The sequence below is a fragment of the Melanerpes formicivorus genome, unplaced genomic scaffold, assembly GCF_026170545.1.
Source record: "Melanerpes formicivorus ecotype bairdi unplaced genomic scaffold, bMelFor1.0.p_v2 SCAF_103, whole genome shotgun sequence".
Taxonomy (NCBI): domain Eukaryota; kingdom Metazoa; phylum Chordata; class Aves; order Piciformes; family Picidae; genus Melanerpes; species Melanerpes formicivorus.
The window spans coordinates 1,405,594-1,427,470 of NW_027142455.1; the positions used below are offsets into that span (position 1 = coordinate 1,405,594).

The 21,877-nt window shown below is 61.2% G+C and overlaps 1 protein-coding gene across 1 annotated transcript in view; it reads left to right on the top strand.

Annotated features, from left to right (window-relative positions):
• Positions 1-1,290: 1,290 nt before the first annotated feature.
• The window catches only part of LRRC56 (leucine rich repeat containing 56), a 57,625-nt gene continuing 37,038 nt past the window's right edge, over positions 1,291-21,877 (top strand). Inside the window, exons 1-4 of the mRNA XM_068166682.1 lie at positions 1,291-1,572; positions 11,264-11,277; positions 11,743-11,905; positions 18,446-18,533. Coding sequence (XP_068022783.1) covers positions 1,291-1,572; positions 11,264-11,277; positions 11,743-11,905; positions 18,446-18,533 — 547 coding nt within the window. The remainder of the gene's footprint in view (positions 1,573-11,263; positions 11,278-11,742; positions 11,906-18,445; positions 18,534-21,877) is intronic.

Genomic DNA, 21,877 nt, shown 5'->3' on the forward strand with positions numbered 1-21,877 from the left:
CTCAGCTGCTCCTCCCCAGCCCTGCCCTCCAGACCCTCCCCTGGACGTGCCCCAGCCCCTCAGAGTGGTGCAGCAGCAGAGCCCACACTGCAGTGGGGACACAGCTTAGGGAGACCACGGCTTTGTGCCTGGTGGAAACCCTCCCTCCATGGTCAGAGCTGGCAGAGTTTTTCCTCCTTGTCAGACAGAACCTCCTGGGTGCCAGTTTGTGCCTGCTGTCCCTTGTCCTACCACTGGGCACCACTGGCAAGAGTCTGGCACCAGCTGAGTGGTGCTGTCTATATGCCAGGGGTGTGGGATGGCACCCAGAGGGACCTGGGCAAGCTGCAGAGGGGTCCAAGGTGAACCTCGTGAGGTTCAGTCACAGCAAGTGCAGGTCCTGCCCCTGGGCTGGAACAATCCTCACTGGCAGTACAGGCTGGGGGAGGAGGTGACAGAAAGCAGCCCTGAGGAAGGCCTTGGGGGTGCTGGGTGGGGGAGAAGCTGGCCAGGAGCAGGCAGTGAGAAACTGCAGCACAGAAGGCAGTGAGAAGACTGCAGCACAGAAGCTGGCCAGGAGCAGGCAGTGAGAGGCTGCAGCCAAAGCAGTGTGGCCAGAGCTGGAGAGAGGATCCTGCCCCTCTGCTCTGCTCTGGGGAGACCTCACCTGCAGGGCTGGGGCCAGCTCTGGAGCCCTCAGCACAGGAAGGACCTGGAGCTGATGGAGAGGCTCCAGAGGAGGCCATGAGAATGCTCAGGGGGTTGGAGCAGCTCTGCTCTGGGGCCAGGCTGAAGGAGCTGGGGCTGTGCAGCCTGGAGAGGAGAAGGCTCCAGGCAGACCTCAGAGCAGCCTGCCAGGACCCGAAGGGCTACAAGAAGGCTGCAGAGAGACTGTGCCCAAAGGCCTGCAGGGACAGGCCCAGGGGCAATGGCTTCAGAGCAGAGCAGAGCAGATGGAGATTGGATGTGAGGAACAAGTTGTGCCCCAGGAGGCTGCTGGAACACTGCAGCAGGCTGCCCAGGGAGGTGGCTGAGGCTCCATCCCTGGAGCTGTTCCAGGGGAGGCTGGAGAGGGCTCTGGGCAGCCTGCTCCAGGGGAGGATGTCCCTGCTGGGTGCAGAGGGGTTGGGCTGGCTGAGCTCTGGAGCTCCCTCCCCGCCCATGCCGCTCCCCAGCCCCGGCTCAGGCGAGACGCGCCGGGGGCAAGCGGGGCTGGGCTGGGGCTTGCCAGCTGGGGCGGGGCCTGCGGGCAGGGGGCGGGGCCTGCGGGCAGGGGGCGGGGTCTGCGTGCAGGGGGCGTGGCCTGCGGGCATGGGGCGGGGCCGCCGCTCTGTGCCGTGCGCAAGGCGCGGCCGCGGTTGCCAGGCGACGCTCCGTCTCGGGCAGCGCCGGGGCCGCGGGGAAGGGTCCGGGGGACAGCGCCCCCCGCTGGGCGCCTCTCGCACGGGGAAGGACCCCCGGGCAAGTCCTCGCTCCCGGCCGGGCGCTGGCACACGGCCGCTGTGTCCCCGGGGCCCCTGGCGGCAGGCTGGAGCTGGAGGCAGCCGGGAGCCGCTGCGGGACCCCTCCGCGGCAGGGCTGCCGAGGGAGCTGGTAGGTTTCGGGGGGGCTGGCATTTTACCCTGCGGTGGAGAGAAATGGTGATGAGTCCTGCTGGGAGCCAGCCCGCAGCCAGCCCTGCCCAGCGCTGGCCCTGCCCGGCTCAGGCTCCGCTCACTGGGGCACTTGCTGCAGGCAGGGGCTGCTCCTAGCAGGCAGAAGCTGCTGGGGACAGATCCTGCCAAGGGCTGGGCTGCAGAAAGCCTCTGCCTGAGACTTGCTCCTGGGCACACCAAGGGCACTGCCACAGCTTGTGCCACACCTTGGGGGGCAGGAAGGCAGAGGTGGAGCTGTGGGGAGGAGCAGCCAGGACAGGGGAGCCTCAAGTGCCCCCCAAGGGACTGCAGCCCATGGAGGGCATCTTCAGGAGCAAGCTGAGGGGTCCCCAGGGCCAAGCCTCTTCTTCCCTGGGCAGTCCCTTCTGCCTTCTATCCCCATCCCTGTGCTCCTGAATCCAGCTACAGAACCCAGTTCCTGCTGCTGCCTCCAGTCTGGGGCTTGCCCAGCACCTGCCCCCAGCAGCAGTGGTGCCAGCATTGCCATCAGGGCTTGGGCTCTGCTTCTGTTGCCTCTGTTTCATTGGGTTGTTCTCATTCCCCCCCCCCCAGCCGGTTCAGTTTCTCTCCCAGCCCATCAGTCCCTCTCCCTTCTTCCCTTTCTCCTCCCTTTGGGAAGCAGAGGGCTCGCTGGAGGGCCAGCCCAGCCCTGCCCCTCGATGTGCAGGCTCTCTGTGAAGAGCACATGGCACCCCCACAGCACCTCCTGGGAGAGGCTCACTGGGGGGCTGGTTTGAAGCTGGTGGTGTGGAGGACGGCTTGGGGAAGGACTCACTACCATCCTGGCAACACTTGCCCAGTGGCTTTAGCCAGCAGTAATTAGTTAATTGGGTAGCTGAAGCTCTGCCTTTGGCCTGTGCAGCCCTGGCTCTGCAGCTGCCTTCTCTTGTCCTTGTTTGCTGCTGTCAGGGTTGCTGCTCACCTCTTCTTCTCCATTCTGACAGCTTCTGCCAGGCAATCCCAGGCACAAGTTGGGTTGTGCAAATTCCAGGCACAGATTCAGGCTGGGTGCAGAGTGGGCTGAGAGTAGCTCTAAAGAAAGAGACCTGGGGGTGCTGGGTGCTGAGCAGCTCCCCAGGAGCCAGCAGTGCCTCCTGCAGCCCTCAGGCAGCTGTGTGCTGGGCTGCAGCCAGAGCAGGGTGGGCAGCAGGGCAGCAGAGGGGATTCTGCCCCTGGGCTCTGCTCTGCTCAGACCTCACCTCCAGCCCTGCCTCCAGCTCTGCTGTCCCCAGCAGCAGAAGGACTCAGAGCTGCTGGAGGGAGGCCAGAGGAGGCCACAAAGATGCTGCCAGGGCTGGAGCAGCTCTGCTGGGAGCACAGGCTGAGGGAGCTGGGGCTGTGCAGCCTGCAGAGGAGAAGGCTCCAGGGGCACCTCAGAGCTGCTGCCAGGAGCTGAAGGGATCCTGCAGGAAGGCTGCAGAGAGACTTCTGCTGAGGGGGTCTGGAGCCAGGCCAAGGGGGAATGGTTTGGAGCTGAGGCAGAGCAGGGTTAGAGTGGAGCTGAGGAAGAAGTTCTGCAGTGTGAGGCTGGGGAGGCTCTGGCACAGAAACATAGAATCACAGAATCAGTAAGGTTGGAAAAGACCTCAGAGGTCATCAGGTCCAACCTATCACCCAGCACCATCTGATCAACTCAACCATGGCTCCAAATGCCACATCCAAGCCCTTTTAAACACCTCCAGGGATGGGGACTCCACCACCTCCCTGGGCAGCACATTCCCATGGCCAATCTCTCTTGCTGGGAAGAATTTCTTCCTCCCCTCCAGCCTAAACCTCCCCTGGCACAGCTTGAGACTGTGTCCTCTTGTTCTGGTGCTGGGTGCCTGGGAGAAGAGCCCAACCCCCACCTGGCTCCAACCTCCCTGCAGGGAGTTGCAGAGAGCAAGAAGGTCTCCCCTGAGCCTCCTCTTCTCCAGGCTAAGCAACCCCAGCTCCCTCAGCCTCTCCTCACAGGGCTGTGCTCCAGACCCCTCCCTGTTGCCCTTCTCTGGACACCTTCCAGCAGCTCAACCTCCTTCCTAACCTGAGGAGCCCAGAACTGGACACAGGACTCAAGGTGTGGCCTCAGCAGTGCTGAGCACAGGGCACAATGACCTCCCTGCTCCTGCTGGCCACACTCTTCCTGCTGCAGCCCAGGATGCCATTGGCCTTCTTGTCCCCCTGGGCACCCTGCTGGCTCCTGTTCAGCTGCTGTCACCCAGCACCCCCAGGTCCCTCTCTGCCTGGCTGTTCTCAGCCACTCTGCCCCCAGCCTGTAGCTCTGCCTGGGGTTGCTGTGGCCAAAGTGCAGCCCCTGGCACTTGGACTTGATTCTGTGAGGACAATTGAGCACTGGCTGCTGCTGCTACAGTGGCTGAGGGACTCTGGTTACCAGCTGTGGCACACTCAGAGGCTCTGGGTTGGGTTTGGTGTTTTTTTCTCTCTTGAGGGTTGTGTTGCTGCTGTTGTATTGGCAGGGTGTGGAGCAACCCCCTCAGAAGCTGCACTGAGCATCTGCATCACTCCAGATGAAGGAATGACTGTGCCTAGTAAATGAACCTCTTGGTGGGAGAGGGGCTGGAAAGAAAAGACAGAGCAGCAGTGGCAGGGGAAGAATCATTTCCAGTGCACAGATACCTGAGGAGCTTCATCTCAGCTGCTTTAATTCCTCTCTCATTTCATGCCATTGCTCTGCTTTGAACTTGCCTGAAAGCAGTTGGGTGAAAGGTGCAGCATTCAAGGGCACCAGAGCTCAGAGCTGCTGCCCCTGGCAGGGTTTGCTGTGTCAGGGGAAGGTTTCTGGCCTTTGTCTTCTTCCTTTTGGCTTTTACACCAAGTCTGGCCCCAGCCTCTTGCCCCCCACAGCTCCTTTAGCTCTTGCTGAGCATTGCTCAGCTGCCCTCTGGGGCTGCTCTGCTGCAGGCTCTCAGCCCCAGGGCTCTCAGCCTTTGCTGCTCCCAGAGCTGCTCCAGGCCCCTCAGCAGCTTTGCAGCCTGCCCTGGGCTCTCTCCAGCAGTTCCCTGGCCCTCTGCAGCTGGGGAGCCCAGAACTGGACCCTGTGCTCCTGAGGTGACCTCTCCAGGGCAGAGCAGAGCTGCAGGAGAACCTCCCTTGCCCTGCTGGCCACACTCTTTCTCCTGCACCCCAGTCCTCTGCTCCTGTAGGTCTGAGCACTCAGGAGATTGATGCATCCACTATGGGCAGTTCCAGTCCTTAGTTCTGAACAGCAGAGCTCAGAGGGTTGTGGCCAGCAGTTCCCAGCTGGAGGCCTGTAGCTCAGAGTGTTCCCCAGGCATGAGGCCATCTTCATCAGTGCCATGGGTGAAGGGTCACAGAAGTCCCCCTGCAGTGTGCTGATGGCACAGAAGTGGAGGATAACAGACAGCCCCCAGGCTGTGCTGCCATCCAGCCAGAGCTGGGCAGGCTGAGAGCTGGGCAGGGGGAACCTCCTGAGGTTCACCAAGGGCAAGTGTAGAGCCCTGCTCCTGGGCAGGAACAGCCTCCTGCAGCAGCACAGGGGAGGGGAAGCTGCTGGGGAGCAGCTCTGAGGAGCAGGAGCTGGGAGTGCTGGGGGACAACAGCTCCCCAGGAGCCAGCAGTGTGCTCTTGGGGGGCAGGAAGGCCAAGGGGGGCCTGGGGTGCAGGAGGAAGAGTGTGGCCAGCAGGGCAAGGGAGGTTCTCCTGCAGCTCTGCTCTGCCCTAGGTTCCAGGTCTGGGCTTCCCAGTCCCAGAGGGACAGAGAACTGCTGGAGAGAGCCCAGGGGAGGCTGCAGAGCTGCTGAGGGGCCTGGAGCAGCTCTGGGAGCAGCAAAGGCTGAGAGCCCTGGGGCTGAGAGCCTGCAGCAGAGCAGCCCCAGAGGGCAGCTGAGCAATGCTCAGCAAGAGCTAAAGGAGCTGTGGGGGGCAAGAGGCTGGGGCCAGGCTCTGCTGAGTGGTGCCCAGGGACAGCACAAGGGCCAGCAAGGGGCACAGAGTGGCAGCCAGGAGGTTGGAGCTGAGCAGGAGGAGAAAGTTGTTTGGTGTGAGGCTGCTGGAGGCCTGGAGCAGGCTGCCCAGAGAGGTTGTGGAGTCTGCTGGTGTGGAGAGCTTCCAACCCCCCCTGGGCACTGTGCTGCTGGGCAAGCTGCTGGGGGTGCCCTGCTGGGGCAGGGGCTGGGCTGGGTGAGCTCCAGGGGTCCCTTCCAGCCCTCACCATGCTGGGAGTGTGGGACTCTCTTCACTCACATGCTGCCATCACTGGAAGAGAGAAAAGGCTCTGCCTGTAGCCTGGGGTCCCATCATCATGTTCTTGCCCAGCTGTAGTTAGGTGACCCTGGGTAAAAGCAGGAGTCAGATTCAGTGTAAGACCTGATGTGAGGTTAGCTCTGGCCTGGAGTGTCCTTAGGGGTCAATGGTAAAGAAAGCACATTTATCCCCCTAGTGTGAAGCAGGATAAAGCCAAGAGCTGCAAAACACCAACTGTCTGTGTTGGACCACCCTTTGGGCTGGCACTTTTGTCCCTTCTGTGCATGCACAATGTGAGGAAGACAGTGGGGGGCTGGAGGGTGTGCAGAGAAGGGCAATAAGGCTGGAGAGGGGTTTGAGGAGCAGGTTGTGTGAGGAGCAGCTGAGGGAGCTGGGGGTGTTCAGCCTGCAGCAGAGGAGGCTGAGGGAGACCTCATTGCTCTCTGCAGCTCCCTGAGAGGAGGCTGCAGGGAGCTGGGGGCTGGGCTCTGCTCCCCAGTCTCAGGGGAGAGAAGGAGAGGAACTGGCCTGGAATTGTGCCAGGGGAGGCTTGGGTTGGAGAGGAGGAGAAATGTCTTTGGTGTCAGAGTGGTCAGGGCCTGGCAGAGGCTGCCCAGGGAGGTGGTGGAGTCCCCATGGCTGGAGGGGTTCCTGTGGCCATGGCAGCTGGATGAGGGCCATGGTGGGGCTGGGTTGAAGGTTGGACTGGATGCTCTTGGAGGGCTGTTGTCATCTCAGTGATTCTCCAAGCCTGTGAATGATGAAGAGGTTCTATTGGAAAGCAGAAATTCCCTGAGCTTCTCCCAGAAGAGCACTGTTTGGATCTGCTGGAGTGGGCTCCTGCCTGCTGCAGACTCAGGCAGTTGGAAGCCAAAGCTCTTCTCTCTCAGCAGGGCCACCAGGAGCAGCTGTGGCAGGGAGCAGAGCAGATCTGCCACTGCAGGAGCAAGAAAGGTTAATGCCTCTGTGTGGAAGGGAGCAGACTGTGGGCTCTGAGCTGCCCCAGGGAGCGGTGGCTGATGTTAAAGTGACTGCAGCACTGCCTGTGGGGTAGGACACAGCCTCTCCAGCTGACAGCTATTCCATCCTGAGCTTTAACTGAGCTTCCAAGAGTGCAGTTCCAATTCCCCTTGGCTCTCCCACTCAGAGAGTTGCTTGAGTAGGGTTTGGGTTGGTTTTAATGGAGAATCCACCCAAGCTCCAAGTGATCAACATGGGAGAACAGTGGGGAGTCAGCTGGTGACAAACTCCCCAGGAGCCAGCACTGGTCCCTGGCAGCCCAGAGCCAGCTGAGTGCTGAGCTGCAGCCAGAGCAGGGAGAGCAGCAGCACAGGGAGGGGATTCTGCCCCTCTGCTCTGCTCTGCTCAGCCCCCACCTGCAGCACTGCCTCCAGCTCTGGGGCCCCAGCACAAGGAGGACCTGGAGCTGCTGGAGAGGCTCCAGAGGAGGCCACCAAGGTGAGCAGAGGCTGCAGAACCTCCCCTGTGGGGCCAGGCTGGGAGAGCTGGGGCTGTGCAGCCTGGAGAAGAGAAGGCTGCAGGGAGACCTCAGAGCAGCCTTGCAGTGCCTGAAGGGCTCCAGGAGAGCTGGGGAGGGACTCTGGACAAGGGCTGAGGGACAATGGCTTTGAGCTGGGAGAGAGGAGACTGAGAGTGGAGAGGAGGAAGAAATTGTTGAGAGTGAGGCTGGGGAGACTCTGGCACAGGCTGCCCAGGGAGGCCGTGGCTGCCTCCTGCCTGGAGGGGTTCAGGGCCAGCCTGGGTGGTTGGAGCTGGCTGAGCTTTGAGCTCCCTCCTAGCCCAGCCCCTGCTGTGCTTCTACAACACATCTCTCATCTGAGCCAGTTGTTGGGCATCAGACATCCCAGCCTTGAAGAGGACTCTTCAAATGGCTTTGAGGGCCAGGGCATCTCTTGCTTTCATCTGGTGGGCTCAGCAGAGCCCTTTGGAGCTCAGAAGTGCCCTGGGGGCTGTGTTTGCTTCTGGGTTTCCCAGGGCTCATCAGTGCAGTGCAGCAGTAGCTGGGGATAGCAGCCTGGGTTTGTTGTTTCTTAGCTGAAATCACAGCAGGGTTGGGCTGGAAGGGAGCTCAGAGCTCAGCCAGCTCCAGCCCCTGCCATGGGCAGGGACACCTCCCACCAGCACAGGCTGCTCAAGGCCTCATCCAGCCTGGCCTTCAACACTGCCAGGCTTGGGGTGCCCACAGCTTCTCTGGGCAACCTGTGCCAGTGCCTCACCACCCTCATGGGGAAGAATTGCTTCCTCAGGTCTAATCTAAGTCTAAGTCTGGGCAGGGACAGCTCCAGCCAGAGCAGGCTGCCCAGGGGCACAGCCAGGCTGAGCCTGAATGGCTCCAGGGATGGAGCCTCAACCACCTCCCTGGGCAGCCTGTGCCAGAGTCTCCCCAGCCTCACTCTCAACAATTTCTTCCTCCTCTCCACTCTCAGTCTCCTCTCTCCCAGCTCAAAGCCATTGTTCCTCAGCCTGGCACTCCCAGCCCTTGTCCAGAGTCCCTCCCCAGCTCTCCTGGAGCCCTCTTCATGTACTGGAAGGCTGCTCTGAGGTCTCCCCATTACCTTTCCAACTCTCTCAGCCTGGCTCCCAGCAGAGGGCTTCCAGTCCTGCCAGCACTGCTGTGACCTCCCCTGGCCCTGCTCCAGCAGCTCCCTGCCTGTGCTGAGGGCTCCAGAGCTGCCCCAGCACTGCAGGCAGTATCTCACCAGGGCAGAGGGGCAGATCCACCTCTCCTCCATGCCCATGCCCATGGGAGGTGTCCCCTCCCTTGGAACTGGCTGATCAATAAGGCTCCTTCTAAGCCAAAGCACGGAGTGAGTGATTCTGAATCCTGAAGCATGATCATGTGGAGACCAGAAGGGTTCCCAGGGGCTGTGCTCAGCTGCTTGATGTGTCCCATCTGAGAGGCTGCACCTGCTGCCCAGGCTGCTGCAGGCTGCTCCACGCTGCAGGGCCCCAGCAGGAGCTGCTGTGGCCATTAGGGCTGGGTGGTTGAAGCAGCAGTTTCCTGATGACATCATAGCAAGTTGCAGCTGCCCCAGCAGTGATTTTCCAGCAGAGGTTATCCACAGTGCACTGGCACAGAGCCGCACTTCACAGGGCACCCACAGGCCCCTGGGGGGGTTGGAAACCCAACCTTCTGCCCCTGCTGTGGTAACCACAGGATCCTGGGCTGTGGCTCTGTGCCAGGGGGAGCTGAAGTCAGCTCTGGCACTGCTGCAGCCAAGGACAAAGGCACTGTGCAGGCTTCCTGCAGCACAGCAGAGAGAAGAGCATGGGCCTCCAGTGCCTGCTTGGGCTCTTCAGGTGAAGATGAGGGTGCACAGCTTGCAGAAGGCTGCCTGGAATGGCTCAGCTCCCTGGCCAGGCCAGCTCTGGAAGCACTGAGTGAGCAGCAGATGCTGGCCATGAGAGAGATGAATTCTGTCTGAACTGTTCGGATATGATGGAACCACAGCAGGGCTCAGGCTGGAAGGGAGCTCAGAGCTCAGCCAGCTCCAAGCCCCTGCCATGCCCAGGGACACCTCCCACCAGCACAGGCTGCTTAAGGCCTCATCCAGCCTGGCCCTGAACCCCTCCAGGCAGGAGGCAGCCACAGCCTCCCTGGGCAGCCTGTGCCAGAGTCTCCCCAGCCTCACTCTCAACAATTTCTTCCTCCTCTCCACTCTCAGTCTCCTCCCTCCCAGCTCAAAGCCATTGTTCCTCATCCTGGCACTCCCAGCCCTTGTCCAGAGTCCCTCCCCAGCTCTCCTGGAGCCCTTCAGGCACTGCAAGGCTGCTCTGAGGTCTCCCTGGGCTGCCCAGGGAGGCTGGGGAGACTCTGTCCCAGGCTGCCCAGGGAGGTGGTTGAGGCTCCATCCCTGGAGCCATTCAGGCTCAGCCTGGCTGTGTCCCTGGGCAGCCTGCTCTGGGCTCTGGCTGGAGCTGTCCCTGCCCATGGCAGGGGGTGGCACAGGATGCCCCTGGGGGCTCTCTTCCCACCACTGCCCTTGTGAGGCTGTGTCTCTGAGCTGCCCCAGCAAGCAGCCTGTGTGCTGTGGAGCTCTCTCACACAGCAGCACTCAGCACCCCCCCAGCTTTCCCAGCAGCACTCTCCCTGTGTTTACCTGGTTGGGAGCAGCAGAGGGGAGCAGGCTGGCAACTCCCAAGCCTTGGCCACCACTGAAGCCAGCTCTGATTAGCTTGATGATTTAATTACTTCTGCAGCAGGAGGGCTCAGTGCTGCTCCACAGCAGAGAGCAGAGCAGAGCTGCAGGTGTCCCTGCAGCAGAGCAAGAAGCCTTTCCCCTCCTCCAGCCTGCTGCTGTTGCAGTGATGTTTCCAGCTGGGATGCTTCCTTGCTGCCAAGTGGTGCTAAAGAGCTGAGTCAATCATCCTGATGCTTGTAGCAGCCAGGCACAGCCTATTGCTGCTGCCCTGCTGGCAGCCCTGCCCAGGCTGCCCCTCCTGCTGCTGGGCTCAGTGCTCAGGCCTCTGGGAGCTGGAGAATGAAGTGCTGCAGCTGCAAGCTCTGCCTCTCACTCCCCACTTGAAGCACAGCACAGAGAGGCAGAGAGTTGTGGGAACTGGGAAAGCCTTCTGAGGGCATTGAGTCAACCACAGAATGGCTCAGGCTGGAAGGGACCTCAGAGATCATCTGCTCCAACCTCTCTGCCCGGGGCAGGGACAGCTCTCAGCTAGAGAATGGATCTGCAACATGAATGGGGTGGAAGGGAGCTCAGAGCTCAGCCAGCTCCAGCCCCTGCCATGGGCAGGGACACCTCCCACCAGCACAGGCTGCTCAAGGCCTCATCCAGCCTGGCCCTGAACCCCTCCAGGCAGGAGGCAGCCACAGCCTCCCTGGGCAGCCTGTGCCAGAGTCTCCCCAGCCTCACACTGCAGAACTTCTTCCTCAGCTCCACTCTAACCCTGCTCTGCCTCAGCTCCAAACCATTCCCCCTTGGCCTGGCTCCAGACCCCCTCAGCAGAAGTCTCTCTGCAGCCTTCCTGCAGGATCCCTTCAGCTCCTGGCAGCAGCTCTGAGGTGCCCCTGGAGCCTTCTCCTCTGCAGGCTGCACAGCCCCAGCTCCCTCAGCCTGTGCTCCCAGCAGAGCTGCTCCAGCCCTGGCAGCATCTCTGTGGCCTCCTCTGGACTTGCTTCACCACCATGGCCACAGAGCTCTGGAACCCCTCCAGCCATGGGGACTCCACCACCTCCCTGGGCAGCCTCTGCCAGGCCCTGACCACTCTGACACCAAAGACATTTTTTCCTCCTCTCCAACCCAAGCCTCCCCTGGCACAATTCCAGGCCAGTTCCTCTCCTTCTGTCACCTGAGGCTAGGGAGCAGAGCCCAACCCCAGCTCCCTGCAGCCTCCTCTCAGGAGGCTGTGAGGCTTTGCTTTGGGCTCTGATTCATCATCCTGCACCTCAGGCTCTTGCTGACTGGTAATGGAAGTTAAGAGATGTTGCTGGAGAGAGATAGGATAGGGTAGGATAGGATAGGATAGGATAGGATAGGATAGGATAGGATAGGATAGGATAGGATAGGATAGGATAGGATAAACCAGGTTGGAAGAGACCTTCAAGATCATCCAGTCCAACCTGTCACCAGCACCACCTAATCAACTAACCCATGGCACCAAGCTCCCTATCAAGTCTCCTCCTGAACACCTCCAGTGATGGAGACTCCACCACCTCCCTGGGCAGCACATTCCCATGGCCAATCTCTCTCTCTGTAGAACTTCCTCCTCACTCCAGCCTAAACCTCCCCTGGCACAGCCTGAGACTGTGTCCTCTTGTTCTGGTGCTGGCTGCCTGGGAGAAGAGCCCAACCTCTGCCTGTCTACACCCCCCCTTAAGGTAAGTGCTCAGTGCAGGGTGACTCAGGCCTCTTGCTGTCCTTTTCTTTAGGACCACTGAGATGGACCTGCAGCAGACTCCTGGCAGCGTTTCCCAGCCAGCCTCAGCTGCCCTCCGGCTGAGCTGCAGCCCTCCAGGCACCCTGAACCCCAGGCCCCTGCTGAGGGATGCTGGAGAGCTGCTTGTGGAGGAGTACCTTTCCCCCAGGAAGCTGGTGAGTACCCCTGCAGCCCTGGGGGGGAGAGCAGGAGGCTGAGTGGCTTCTGAGGCTTCTGCAGGCTTCAGCTCCCGGCTGCTGCTGCAGCTCTGGCAGGGGCAATGCTGCACCCAGCAGCTGTCAGCACATGGAAGTGGAGCAGCTCTTTGGCCTCCTGTTTCACATCAAAGCCACTCCTAAGCTTCATGGAGCTGTGTGGAGTGCCAGCAGCTGGAGGAGAAGTGAAGCAGATCTCACTGATGCCATCTGGAGCAGCCTGAGCCTGGGCACTGGGGAAGGCTTTTCCCATTGACCTTGCCCTGGAGCCTGAGCACTGGGGAAGGCTTTTCCTATTGACCTTGCCCTGCAGCCTGGGCACTGGGGAAGGCTTTTCCCATTGACCTTGCCCTGGAGCCTGGCAGTGGAACTTCCAAAGCAGAGCTCTGCCCTAGGGAGATCCTCTGTCCTGCTAAGAAGCCACTTGAAATACCCTGCAAGGGTTTGAGTGGCTGCACTCAGAACCACAGAGTGTCAGGGGCTGGAAGGGACCTCTGGGGATCATCCATCCAAGCTCTGCCAGAGCAGGGCACCCAGGGCAGGGCAGTCAGAGCAGGGCAGCCAGAACACATCCAGGGGGGGTTGGAAAGGCTCCAGAGCAGGAGACTCCACAACCTCTCTGGGCAGCCTGCTCCAGGCTCTGGCAGCCTCACAGGGACAAAGGTTTCCCTTCTGTTCCCCTGGCACCTCCCCTGCTCCAGCTTGCCCCCAGTGCCCCTTGTGCTGTCCTTGGCCATCCCTGAGCAGAGCCTGGCTCCAGCCCTGCACAGCTTTATGCCCAGCACTGAGGGCAGCCCTCAGGCTGCTCTGCTCCCAGCTCCCAGCCCCAGCTGCCTCAGCCTGGCCTCACAGGAGAGGTTCCACTGCCTGCAGCAGCTCTGTGCCTCTGGGCTGGACTCTCTCAAGCAGTTCCCTGAGGTCCTTCTGGAACTGAGGGGCCCAGAACTGGACACAAGATTCCAGCTGTGGCCTCAGCAGGGCAGAGCAGAGCAGAGGGGCAGCAGAACCTCTCTGACCTCCTCCCCACAGCCCTTCTGATGCAGCCCAGGCTGCCCTTGGCCTTCTTGGCCACCAGGGCACATTGCTGGCTCAGGGGCAACCTTCTGCCCACCAGGACCCCCCAGGTCCCTCTCCTCTGTGCTGCTCTCCAGCAGGTCAGTGCCCAACCTCTCCTGCTCCCTGGGGCTGTTCTCTCCCTGCTGCCACACTGTTGGATTTCAGTTTCTCCCCACCCAGCTCTCAGCCTGTCCAGGTCTGGCTGAAAGGCAGCACAGCCTGAGGGCTGTCACCACTGCTCCCACTTTGGTGCCATCAGCAAAGTGGCTGGCAGTGCCCTCTGTGCCCTCAGCCAGGTCACTGGTGAACTGATTGAGCAGCACTGGTGCCAGGAGCCACCCTGAGGGCCCCCACTGGAGAGCACTGAGGGAGTTGGGGTGCACTGCTCAGTGCCCAGGCAGAGAGCAGTGATGTGTGGGTCCCCCAGGGGTGAGCCCTGGCACCAGTGCTCTTTGCCATCTCTGTCAGTGAGAGGGGCAGGGGCTGGAGCCAGCCTCAGCAGGTCTGGGGTGCAGCAGTCCCAGGCTGCCCCTGCAGCTCCAGGAGGGCTGTGTGCATGGGCATGGCTCAGCATTCCCCTTGCCAGCACTGCTGTGAGGGCACACAGCCCCTCCTGCACATGGGCCTGGGTGGAAAGATTCCCTGCCCCTGGCAGCTGCCAGTTGTGCTGGCACAGCTGGGACACCTCCTGCTCAGAGGAAAGCTTCCTGCCACTGCCCAGGGCAGCTTCTCAGTGTCCATGGCCTGCCTGGGAGACATAGTTTCATTCAGGGTTGGAAGGGAGCACAAGGATCAGCCAGTTCCAACCCCCCTGCCATGGGCAGGGACACCCCACACTAGATCAGCCTGGCCACAGCCTCAGCCAGCCTGGCCTTCAACACCTCCAGGGACAGGGCCCCAACCACCTCCCTGCACAACCCATTCCAGGGCTTCACCACTCTCATGGGGAAGAACTTCCTCCTCCCCTCCAGCCTCAATCTCCCCACCTCCAGCTTCATTCCATTCCCCCTAGTCCTAGCACTGCCTGAGATCCTGAGCAGTCCCTCCCCAGCCTTCCTGGAGCCCCCTGCAGATCCTGGAAGGCCACAATGAGGTCACCTGGGAGCCTTCTCTTCTCCAGACTGAACAGCCCCAACTCCTTCAGTCTGTCCTCACAGGAGAGGTGCTCCAGCCCTCTGCTCATCCTCCTGGCCCTGCTCTGGACACCTTCCAGCCCCTCCACATCCCTCTTGTCCTAGGGGCTCCAGAACTGGAGGCAGTACTGCAGGTGGGGTCTCCCCAGAGCTGAGCAGAGGGGGAGAATCACCTCCCTTGCCCTGCTGGCCACACTTCTCCTGCTGCAGCCCAGGCTCTGCTTGGCTTTCTGGGCTGCAAGTGCACACTGAGAGCTCCTGCTGAGCTTCTCCTCCCCCAGCACCCCCAAGGCTCTCTCCTCAGGGCTGCTTTCCAGCCAGTCCCTGCCCAGCCTGCATTTGTGCCTGGGATTGCCTCCACCCAGCTGCAGGACCCTGCCCTTGCTCTGGTTGAACCTCCTGAGGTTGGCTTGTGCCCACCTCTGCAGCCTGCCCAGCTCCCTCTGGATGGATCCCTTCCCTCCAGCTGTCTGCTGCCCCACACAGCTTGGTGTCATCAGCAACCCTGCTGAGGCTGCACTCAGTGCCACTGTCCATGTCACTGACAAAGATGTTGAATAAGACAGGTCCCAGGACCTGTCCCAGGACATCTCCCATCCATGCAGGCTCTGACCAAAGAGAAGCCACTGCCTCCAGAGCTCCCATCCCCCCTGGCCACTGTGCTCCTGGGCAAGCTGCTGGGGGTGCCCTGCTGGAGTAGGGGTTGGAGTGGGTGATCCCAGAGCAGCCTCTCCATGCTGGGTCCTGGGAACTGTGTCCATCTTGTGCTCACTCAGTAGAGGGTTTGTGGCCTGCTGTGGCCACAGCTTAGCAGAACTGCCTCTGCACAGCTCCCTGTGGTTCCATGTCCTGACTGCAGTTACAGAAACCACCCAGCTGGCAGAGACCTCTGCAAGCATCCAGTCCAAGCTCCAACCTCCAACCCAGTTTAGGGTCAATCCTGAACCCTGGCCCTGAGCACCAGGCCCACAGCTGCTGGGGCACCCCCAGGCATGGGGACTCCAGCACTGCCCTGGGCAGCCTCTGCCAAGGGCTCAGATCCCTGCCAGGGCAGAAAGATTTCCTCCTCTCCAGCCTCAGCCTCCCCTGGGGCAGCTTGCAACCATCTCCTCTGCTCCTGTCCCTTGGCACCAAGGAGCAGAGGCTGCCCCCTCCTCACTCCAACCTCCCTGCAGGGAGCTGCAGAGAGCAAGGAGCTCTCCCTCAGCCTCCTCTGCTCCAGCCTCAACCCCCCCAGCTCCCTCAGCCCTCCTCTAGCCCAGGGGCTCCAGGCCCTTCTCCAGCCTGGCTGCCCTGCTCTGGACAGGCTCCAGCCCCTCCATGGCCTTCCTGCAGGAGGGCCCAGAGCTGAGCACAGCACTGCAGCTGTGGCCTCAAATCCCAGTGCTGAGCACAGGGGGATGATCCCCTCCTGCCCACCCTGCTTCTGACCCAAGCCAGGCTGCCTTTGGCTTTCTTGGCCCCCTGGGCACTGCTGGCTCCTGCTCAGTGCCTGCCACCCAACCCCCCCAGGTGCCTCTCTGAGTCTTCTGCAGTTCCTGCTTGCTGCACCTCTCTCTCTGCCCTTCTGTGTTTGAGTGCCTTTCATCCAAGCTGGAGGTCAAAAGCTCTTGGTGGAAGGGTTGCTAGCCTCAGATGTTCTTTTGCTCCTCCTGGCAGCATCCATGGGAGGTTTCTGCTGTGCCTTCCTCTCTAGGAGCAGCTGTGGTTGCTTTGCCATGTGGGGACAGGACATTTCCCCCCTCCAGCTCCCTGCTCTGTTGTGCTTCTGTGGTGCTCAGAGAGTCACAGAATGCTTTTGGCTGGCAAAGCCCTCCCAGCTCACCCAGCCCAGCCACTCTCTACCTCTGCCAAGGCTGAGGGTAAACCCTGGCCCTCAGCACCACAGCTCTGCCTCTGGGAAACCCCTCCAGGGATGGGCACTCAGCCACCTCCCTGGGCAGCCTGGGCCAGGCTTGGAGAATCTTTCAGAGAGGAAGTTTCTTCTCATGTCCAACCTAAACCTCCCCTGGGGCAACTTGAGGCCATTGCCTCCAATCCTATCACTAAGACACCAACCCCCAGCTGCCTGCAGCCTCCTCTCAGGGAGCTGCAGAGAGCAATGAGGTCTCCCTCAGCCTCCTCTGCTCCAGGCTGAACACCCCCAGCTCCCTCAGCTGCTCCTCCCCTGCCCTGCTCTCCAGACCTTTCCCCAGCTCTCTTGCCCTTCTCTGGCCCTGCTCTAGCCCTCAATGTCCTTCTTGCAGTGAGGAGCCCAAACTGTGCCCAGCCCTCGAGGTGTGGCCCCAGCAGTGCCCAGCCCAGGGGCACCATCACTTCTTGTGGGGTGCTGTTGAATCTCAGGGTGTGCAAATCCCTTCCTTCCCCCTTTGATCTGAGCTCAGCAGTGAGCTGCTCACTTTGTCAGGCCAGTGGCACAGATTTCTCACTGAGGGTGAAGGAGCTGAACCAAGCTGTGTGGTGCCAGGGACAGTGGCACTGAGTGCACCCTCAGCAGGGTTGCTGATGACACCAAGCTGTGTGGTGCAGCAGACAGCTGGAGGGCAGGGATCCATCCAGAGGGAGCTGGACAGGCTGCAGAGGTGGGCACAAGCCAACCTCAGGAGGTTCAACCAGAGCAAGGGCAGGGTCCTGCAGCTGGGTGGAGGCAATCCCAGGCACAAATGCAGGCTGGGCAGGGACTGGCTGGAAAGCAGCCCTGAGGAGAGAGCCTTGGGGGTGCTGGGGGAGGAGAAGCTCAGCAGGAGCTCTCAGTGTGCACTTGCAGCCCAGAAAGCCAAGCAGAGCCTGGGCTGCAGCAGGAGAAGTGTGGCCAGCAGGGCAAGGGAGGTGATTCTCCCCCTCTGCTCAGCTCTGGGGAGACCCCACCTGCAGTACTGCCTCCAGTTCTGGAGCCCCTAGGACAAGAGGGATGTGGAGGGGCTGGAAGGTGTCCAGAGCAGGGCCAGGAGGATGAGCAGAGGGCTGGAGCTGCTCTGCTGTGAGGACAGACTGAAGGAGTTGGGGCTGTTGAGTCTGGAGAAGAGAAGGCTCCCAGGTGACCTCATTGTGGCCTTCCAGGATCTGAAGGGGGCTCCAGGAAGGCTGGGGAGGGACTGCTCAGGATCTCAGGCAGTGCTAGGACTAGGGGGAATGGAATGAAGCTGGAGGTGGGGAGATTGAGGCTGGAGGGGAGGAGGAAGTTCTTCCCCAGGAGAGTGGTGAAGCCCTGGAATGGGTTGTGCAGGGAGGTGGTTGGGGCCCTGTCCCTGGAGGTGTTTAAGGCCAGGCTGGCTGAGGCTGTGGCCAGGCTGATCTAGTGTGGGGTGTCCCTGCCCATGGCAGGGGGGGTTGGAACTGGATGATCCTTGTGCTCCCTTCCAACCCTGACTGATCCTATGATACCATGATGCTATGAACTGGAAGGGCTCCCTTGTCTTGACTCAGAGTCTGATTGTCTTCTGTTCACTCCCAGCCCCTCCCCAGGGCTGCCCTGGTGTCCCTTCCTGCCTCCCCTGAGAAGCAGCCCACTTCTCACAACAAATTCCTTGCCCAAGGCCAAAAGATCTCCCAGACCTGGTGAGCTTCTCACAGCCACCCCCAGGTGTGTGTGACCTGAGAGACAGCAGTCTCACACTGCCTGCTCCTGCCCAGCTTCTCCCCCCCAGCTTCACCCCCAAGGCCTTCTCTGCAGGGCTGCTCTCAACCTCCTCACCCCCAGCCTGGATGGGTGCTGAGGGCTGCCCTCAGCTAGGTGCAGGACCTTGCACTTTGCCTTCTTGAGCCTCCTGAGGCTCTCCTCAGCCACCTCTGCAGCCTGTGCAGGTCCCTCTGGAAGGCTCCATCCTGTCCTTACCAAGCCCAGCACCCAGCCTGGGATCTGTCAGGCAGGGACCTCTGCAGGCACAGAGGTGTTTGTCACTGGCAGTGTTCCACAGGCCATGATTAGCTCAGGACAAGCTTTCCAACTGCTGCATGCTCTCCACTGAGGCACAGGGCAGGGGCCTGGCATGGTGGAATGGTTTGTGAGCCGTGGGGGAGCTCTGGGAGCAGCAGGTGGGAGCTGGATGCAGGAACTGGATTCAGGAACAGAGGGATGGGGATGGGAGGCAGAAGGGACTGAGTCCTGCTGGGACACTGCCCAGGCAAGAAGAGGCCCTGGGGAAATGTCTTTGTCTGCTGATTTCTCTCAGCAGCATCACACCTGTAGCTCTCATGACCTGCAGTGGATGTGGCAAAGCTCTGAGGGAAAGCCTCCCCAGCCCTGTGCTGCCCCTCTGCCATCTGGTTTCTTGCAGGAGGGTTCCCAGCCCCTCTCTGCTTGTCTTTGCAGAGAGCTCTGGCAGGGGTGGATGACCTGCAGGCAGTGACAGCCCTGGAGATGCAAGTGGATACCACAGACAGCAGCTTGGGCAGCTTGGGTAAGAAAATGTTGTAGCTTCTGCTCCCTGTCTCCCAAGTTCCCTTTACTGTGTCTTGAAGCCAGGCTGGGCACTCAGAAACCAACAGCCAGTGGCAAGCAGGCCAGGGAGGCCATCAGAATCCTGCCCTGGTTCAGCAGTGGGGAAGCAGGGCAGTGATTGTCCCAGGCTGGATGAGGCCCTGAGCAGCCTGGGCTGCTGGGAGCTGTCCCTGCCCATGGCTGGGGCTTGGAGCTGGATGGAAAGGCCTGAGAGAGGAGGAAGGAGCAAGGTACTTGGCAGGGCATGAGCATGGGCATGAGCAGGGCTGGGTTTGTGTGGGTACCAAGAGAGGTGATTCATAGAACCACAGCAGGGGCTCAGGCTGGAAGGGAGCTCAGAGCTCAGCCAGCTCCAAGCCCCTGCCATGGGCAGGGACACCTCCCACCAGCACAGGCTGCTCAGGGCCTCATCCAGCCTGGCCCTGAACCCCTCCAGGCAGGAGGCAGCCACAGCCTCCCTGGGCAGCCTGGACAAGGGCTAGGAGTGCCAGGCTGAGGAACAATGGCTTTGAGCTGGGAGAGAGGAGACTGAGAGTGGAGAGGAGGAAGAAATTGTTGAGAGTGAGGCTGGGGAGACTCTGGCACAGGCTGCCCAGGGAGGCTGTGGCTGCCTCCTGCCTGGAGGGGTTCAGGACCAGGCTGGATGAGGCCTTGAGCAGCCTGTGCTGGTGGGAGGTGTCCCTGCCCATGGCAGGGGCTGGAGCTGGCTGAGCTCTGAGCTCCCTTCCAGCCCAGCCCCTGCTGTGCTTCTACAACACATCTCTCATCTGAGCCACTTGTTGGGCATCAGACATCCCAGCCTTGAAGAGGACTCTTCAAATGGCTTTGAGGGCCAGGGCATCTCTTGCTTTCATCTGCTGGGGTCAGCAGAGCCCTTTGCAGCTCAGAAGTGCCCTGGGGGCTGTGTTTGCTTCTGGGTTTCCCAGGGCTCATCAGTGCAGTGCAGCAGTAGCTGGGGATAGCAGCCTGGGTTTGCTGTCTCTTAGCTGAAATCACAGCAGGGTTGGGCTGGGAGGGAGCTCAGAGCTCAGCCAGCTCCAGCTCCTGCCATGGGCAGGGACACCTCCCACCAGCACAGGCTGCTCAGGGCCTCATCCAGCCTGGCCCTGAACCCCTCCAGGCAGGAGGCAGCCACAGCCTCCCTGGGCAGCCTGTGCCAGAGTCTCCTCAGCCTCACTCTGAACAATGTCTTCCTCCTCTCCACTCTAAATCTCTTCCTCTTGTCCTGGCACTCCCAGCCCTTGTGCAGAGCCCCTCCCCAGCTCTCCTGCAGCCCCCTTTGGGGGTCTCAGCCTTGACTTCTGTGCTCTTCAGCCACTTGCAGGCTTCAGTTGCCCCTGCAGCAGATGGCCTCTCTCCTTCTCAGGAGCTGCTCCCTTTGGCTTTGGCTGCTGGCAGATCTGGGGCTGCCTTCAGGCCTGGCTCAGGGAGCAGGTGCTGGGAGGACAGAGCCATTGGAGCCACCCTGCAGCTCTCTGCTGCCTAAGTGATTCTAATAGCTGCAAATCAACTTAGCCACAGTGCTGCTTGCTGGCCCTTATTGAATTGCTGCCTGCTGGTGGCCAGGCTAAGTTGATTAGGAGTCTGGAGGCTGCTGCTCCCCTGCATGCCTTCCATCAAGCAAGAGCTCTGCTGAAGGAGGCTGAGGGGACACCTCCTGGCTGCCTACAGCTCCCTGAGAGCAGGCTGGAGCCAGGTGGATGTTGATCTGCTCTTCCACAAGTGGCAGGGCAAGAGGAAGTGGCCTCCAGCTGCACCAGCTTGGACCTGAGGAACAGTTGCTTCCCCAGAAGTCTTCTCAAGCCTTGGCCCAGGCTGCCCAGGGCAGTGGTGGAGTCCCCAGCCCTGGAACCCTGTGGGTGCAGTGCTGAGGGACATGGTTTAGTTCTGGCACTGCTGGGGTAAGGGTTGAGCTGGATCAGCCTAAATGGTCCCAAAGACAGTGGGGTTGAGGCTCCCTGAGCAAGCCTGCAGCTGGCACCAGGCTGGGTGCTGGGCTTGGTAAGGACAGGCTGGAGCCTTCCAGAGGGACCTGCACAGGCTGCAGAGGTGGCTGAGGAGAGCCTCAGGAGGCTCAAGAAGGCAAAGTGCAAGGTCCTGCACCTAGCTGAGGGCAGCCCTCAGCACCCATCCAGGCTGGGGGTGAGGAGGTTGAGAGCAGCCCTGCAGAGAAGGCCTTGGGGGTGAAGCTGGGGGGGAGAAGCTGGAGAGGAGGCAGCAATGGGCACTGGCAGCACAGAAGGCCAAGGGCAGCCTGGGCTGCAGCCAAAGCAGTGTGGCCAGAGCTGGAGAGAGGATCCTGCCCCTCTGCTCTGCTCTGGGGAGACCTCACCTACAGGGCTGGGGCCAGATATGAGACCCTCAATATAGAGGAGAGACCAGAGGAGGCCCCAGGGATGCTCAGATGCTGGAGCAGCTCTGCTGTGGGGCCAGGCTGGGAGGGTTGGGGCTGTGCAGCCTGGAGAGGAGAAGGCTGCAGGGAGAGCTCTGAGCAGCCTGCCAGGACCTGAAGGGATCATGGAATCACAGAGTGCTCTGGGTTAGAAGGGAGCTCCAGAGCTCCTCCAGCCCAACCCCTCTGCACCCAGCAGGGACATCCTCCCCTGGAGCAGGCTGCCCAGAGCCCTCTCCAGCCTCCCCTGGAACAGCTCCAGGGATGGAGCCTCAGCCACCTCCCTGGGCAGCCTGCTGCAGTGTTCCAGCAGCCTCCTGGGGCAGAACTTGTTCCTCACATCCAATCTCCATCTGCTCTGCTCTGCTCTGAAGCCATTGCCCCTGGGCCTGTCCCTGCAGGCCTTTGGGAACAGTCTCTCTGCAGCCTTCTTGTAGCCCCTTCAGCTCCTGGCAGGCTGCTCTGAGGTCTGCCTGCAGCCTTCTCCTCTCCAGGCTGCACAGCCCCAGCTCCCTCAGCCTGGCCCCAGAGCAGAGCTGCTCCAACCCCCTGAGCATTCTCATGGCCTCCTCTGGAGCCTCTCCATCAGGTCCAGGTCCTTCCTGTGCTGAGGGCTCCAGAGCTGGTCCCAGCCCTGCAGGTGAGGTCTGCCCAGAGCAGAGCAGAGCAGAGGGGCAGGATCCTCTCTCCAGCTCTGGCCACACTGCTTTGGCTGCAGCCCAGGCTGCCCTTGGCCTTCTGCGCTGCAGTCTCTCACTGCCTGCTCCTGGCCAGCTTCTCCTCCCCCCCAGCACCCCCAAGGCCTCCTCAGGGCTGCTTTCTGTCTCCTCTCCTCCTCCTCTTTTCTCCTCTCCTCTCCTCCTCCTCCTTTCTCCTCCCTCTCCCTCTCCCTCTCCCTCTCCCTCTCCCTC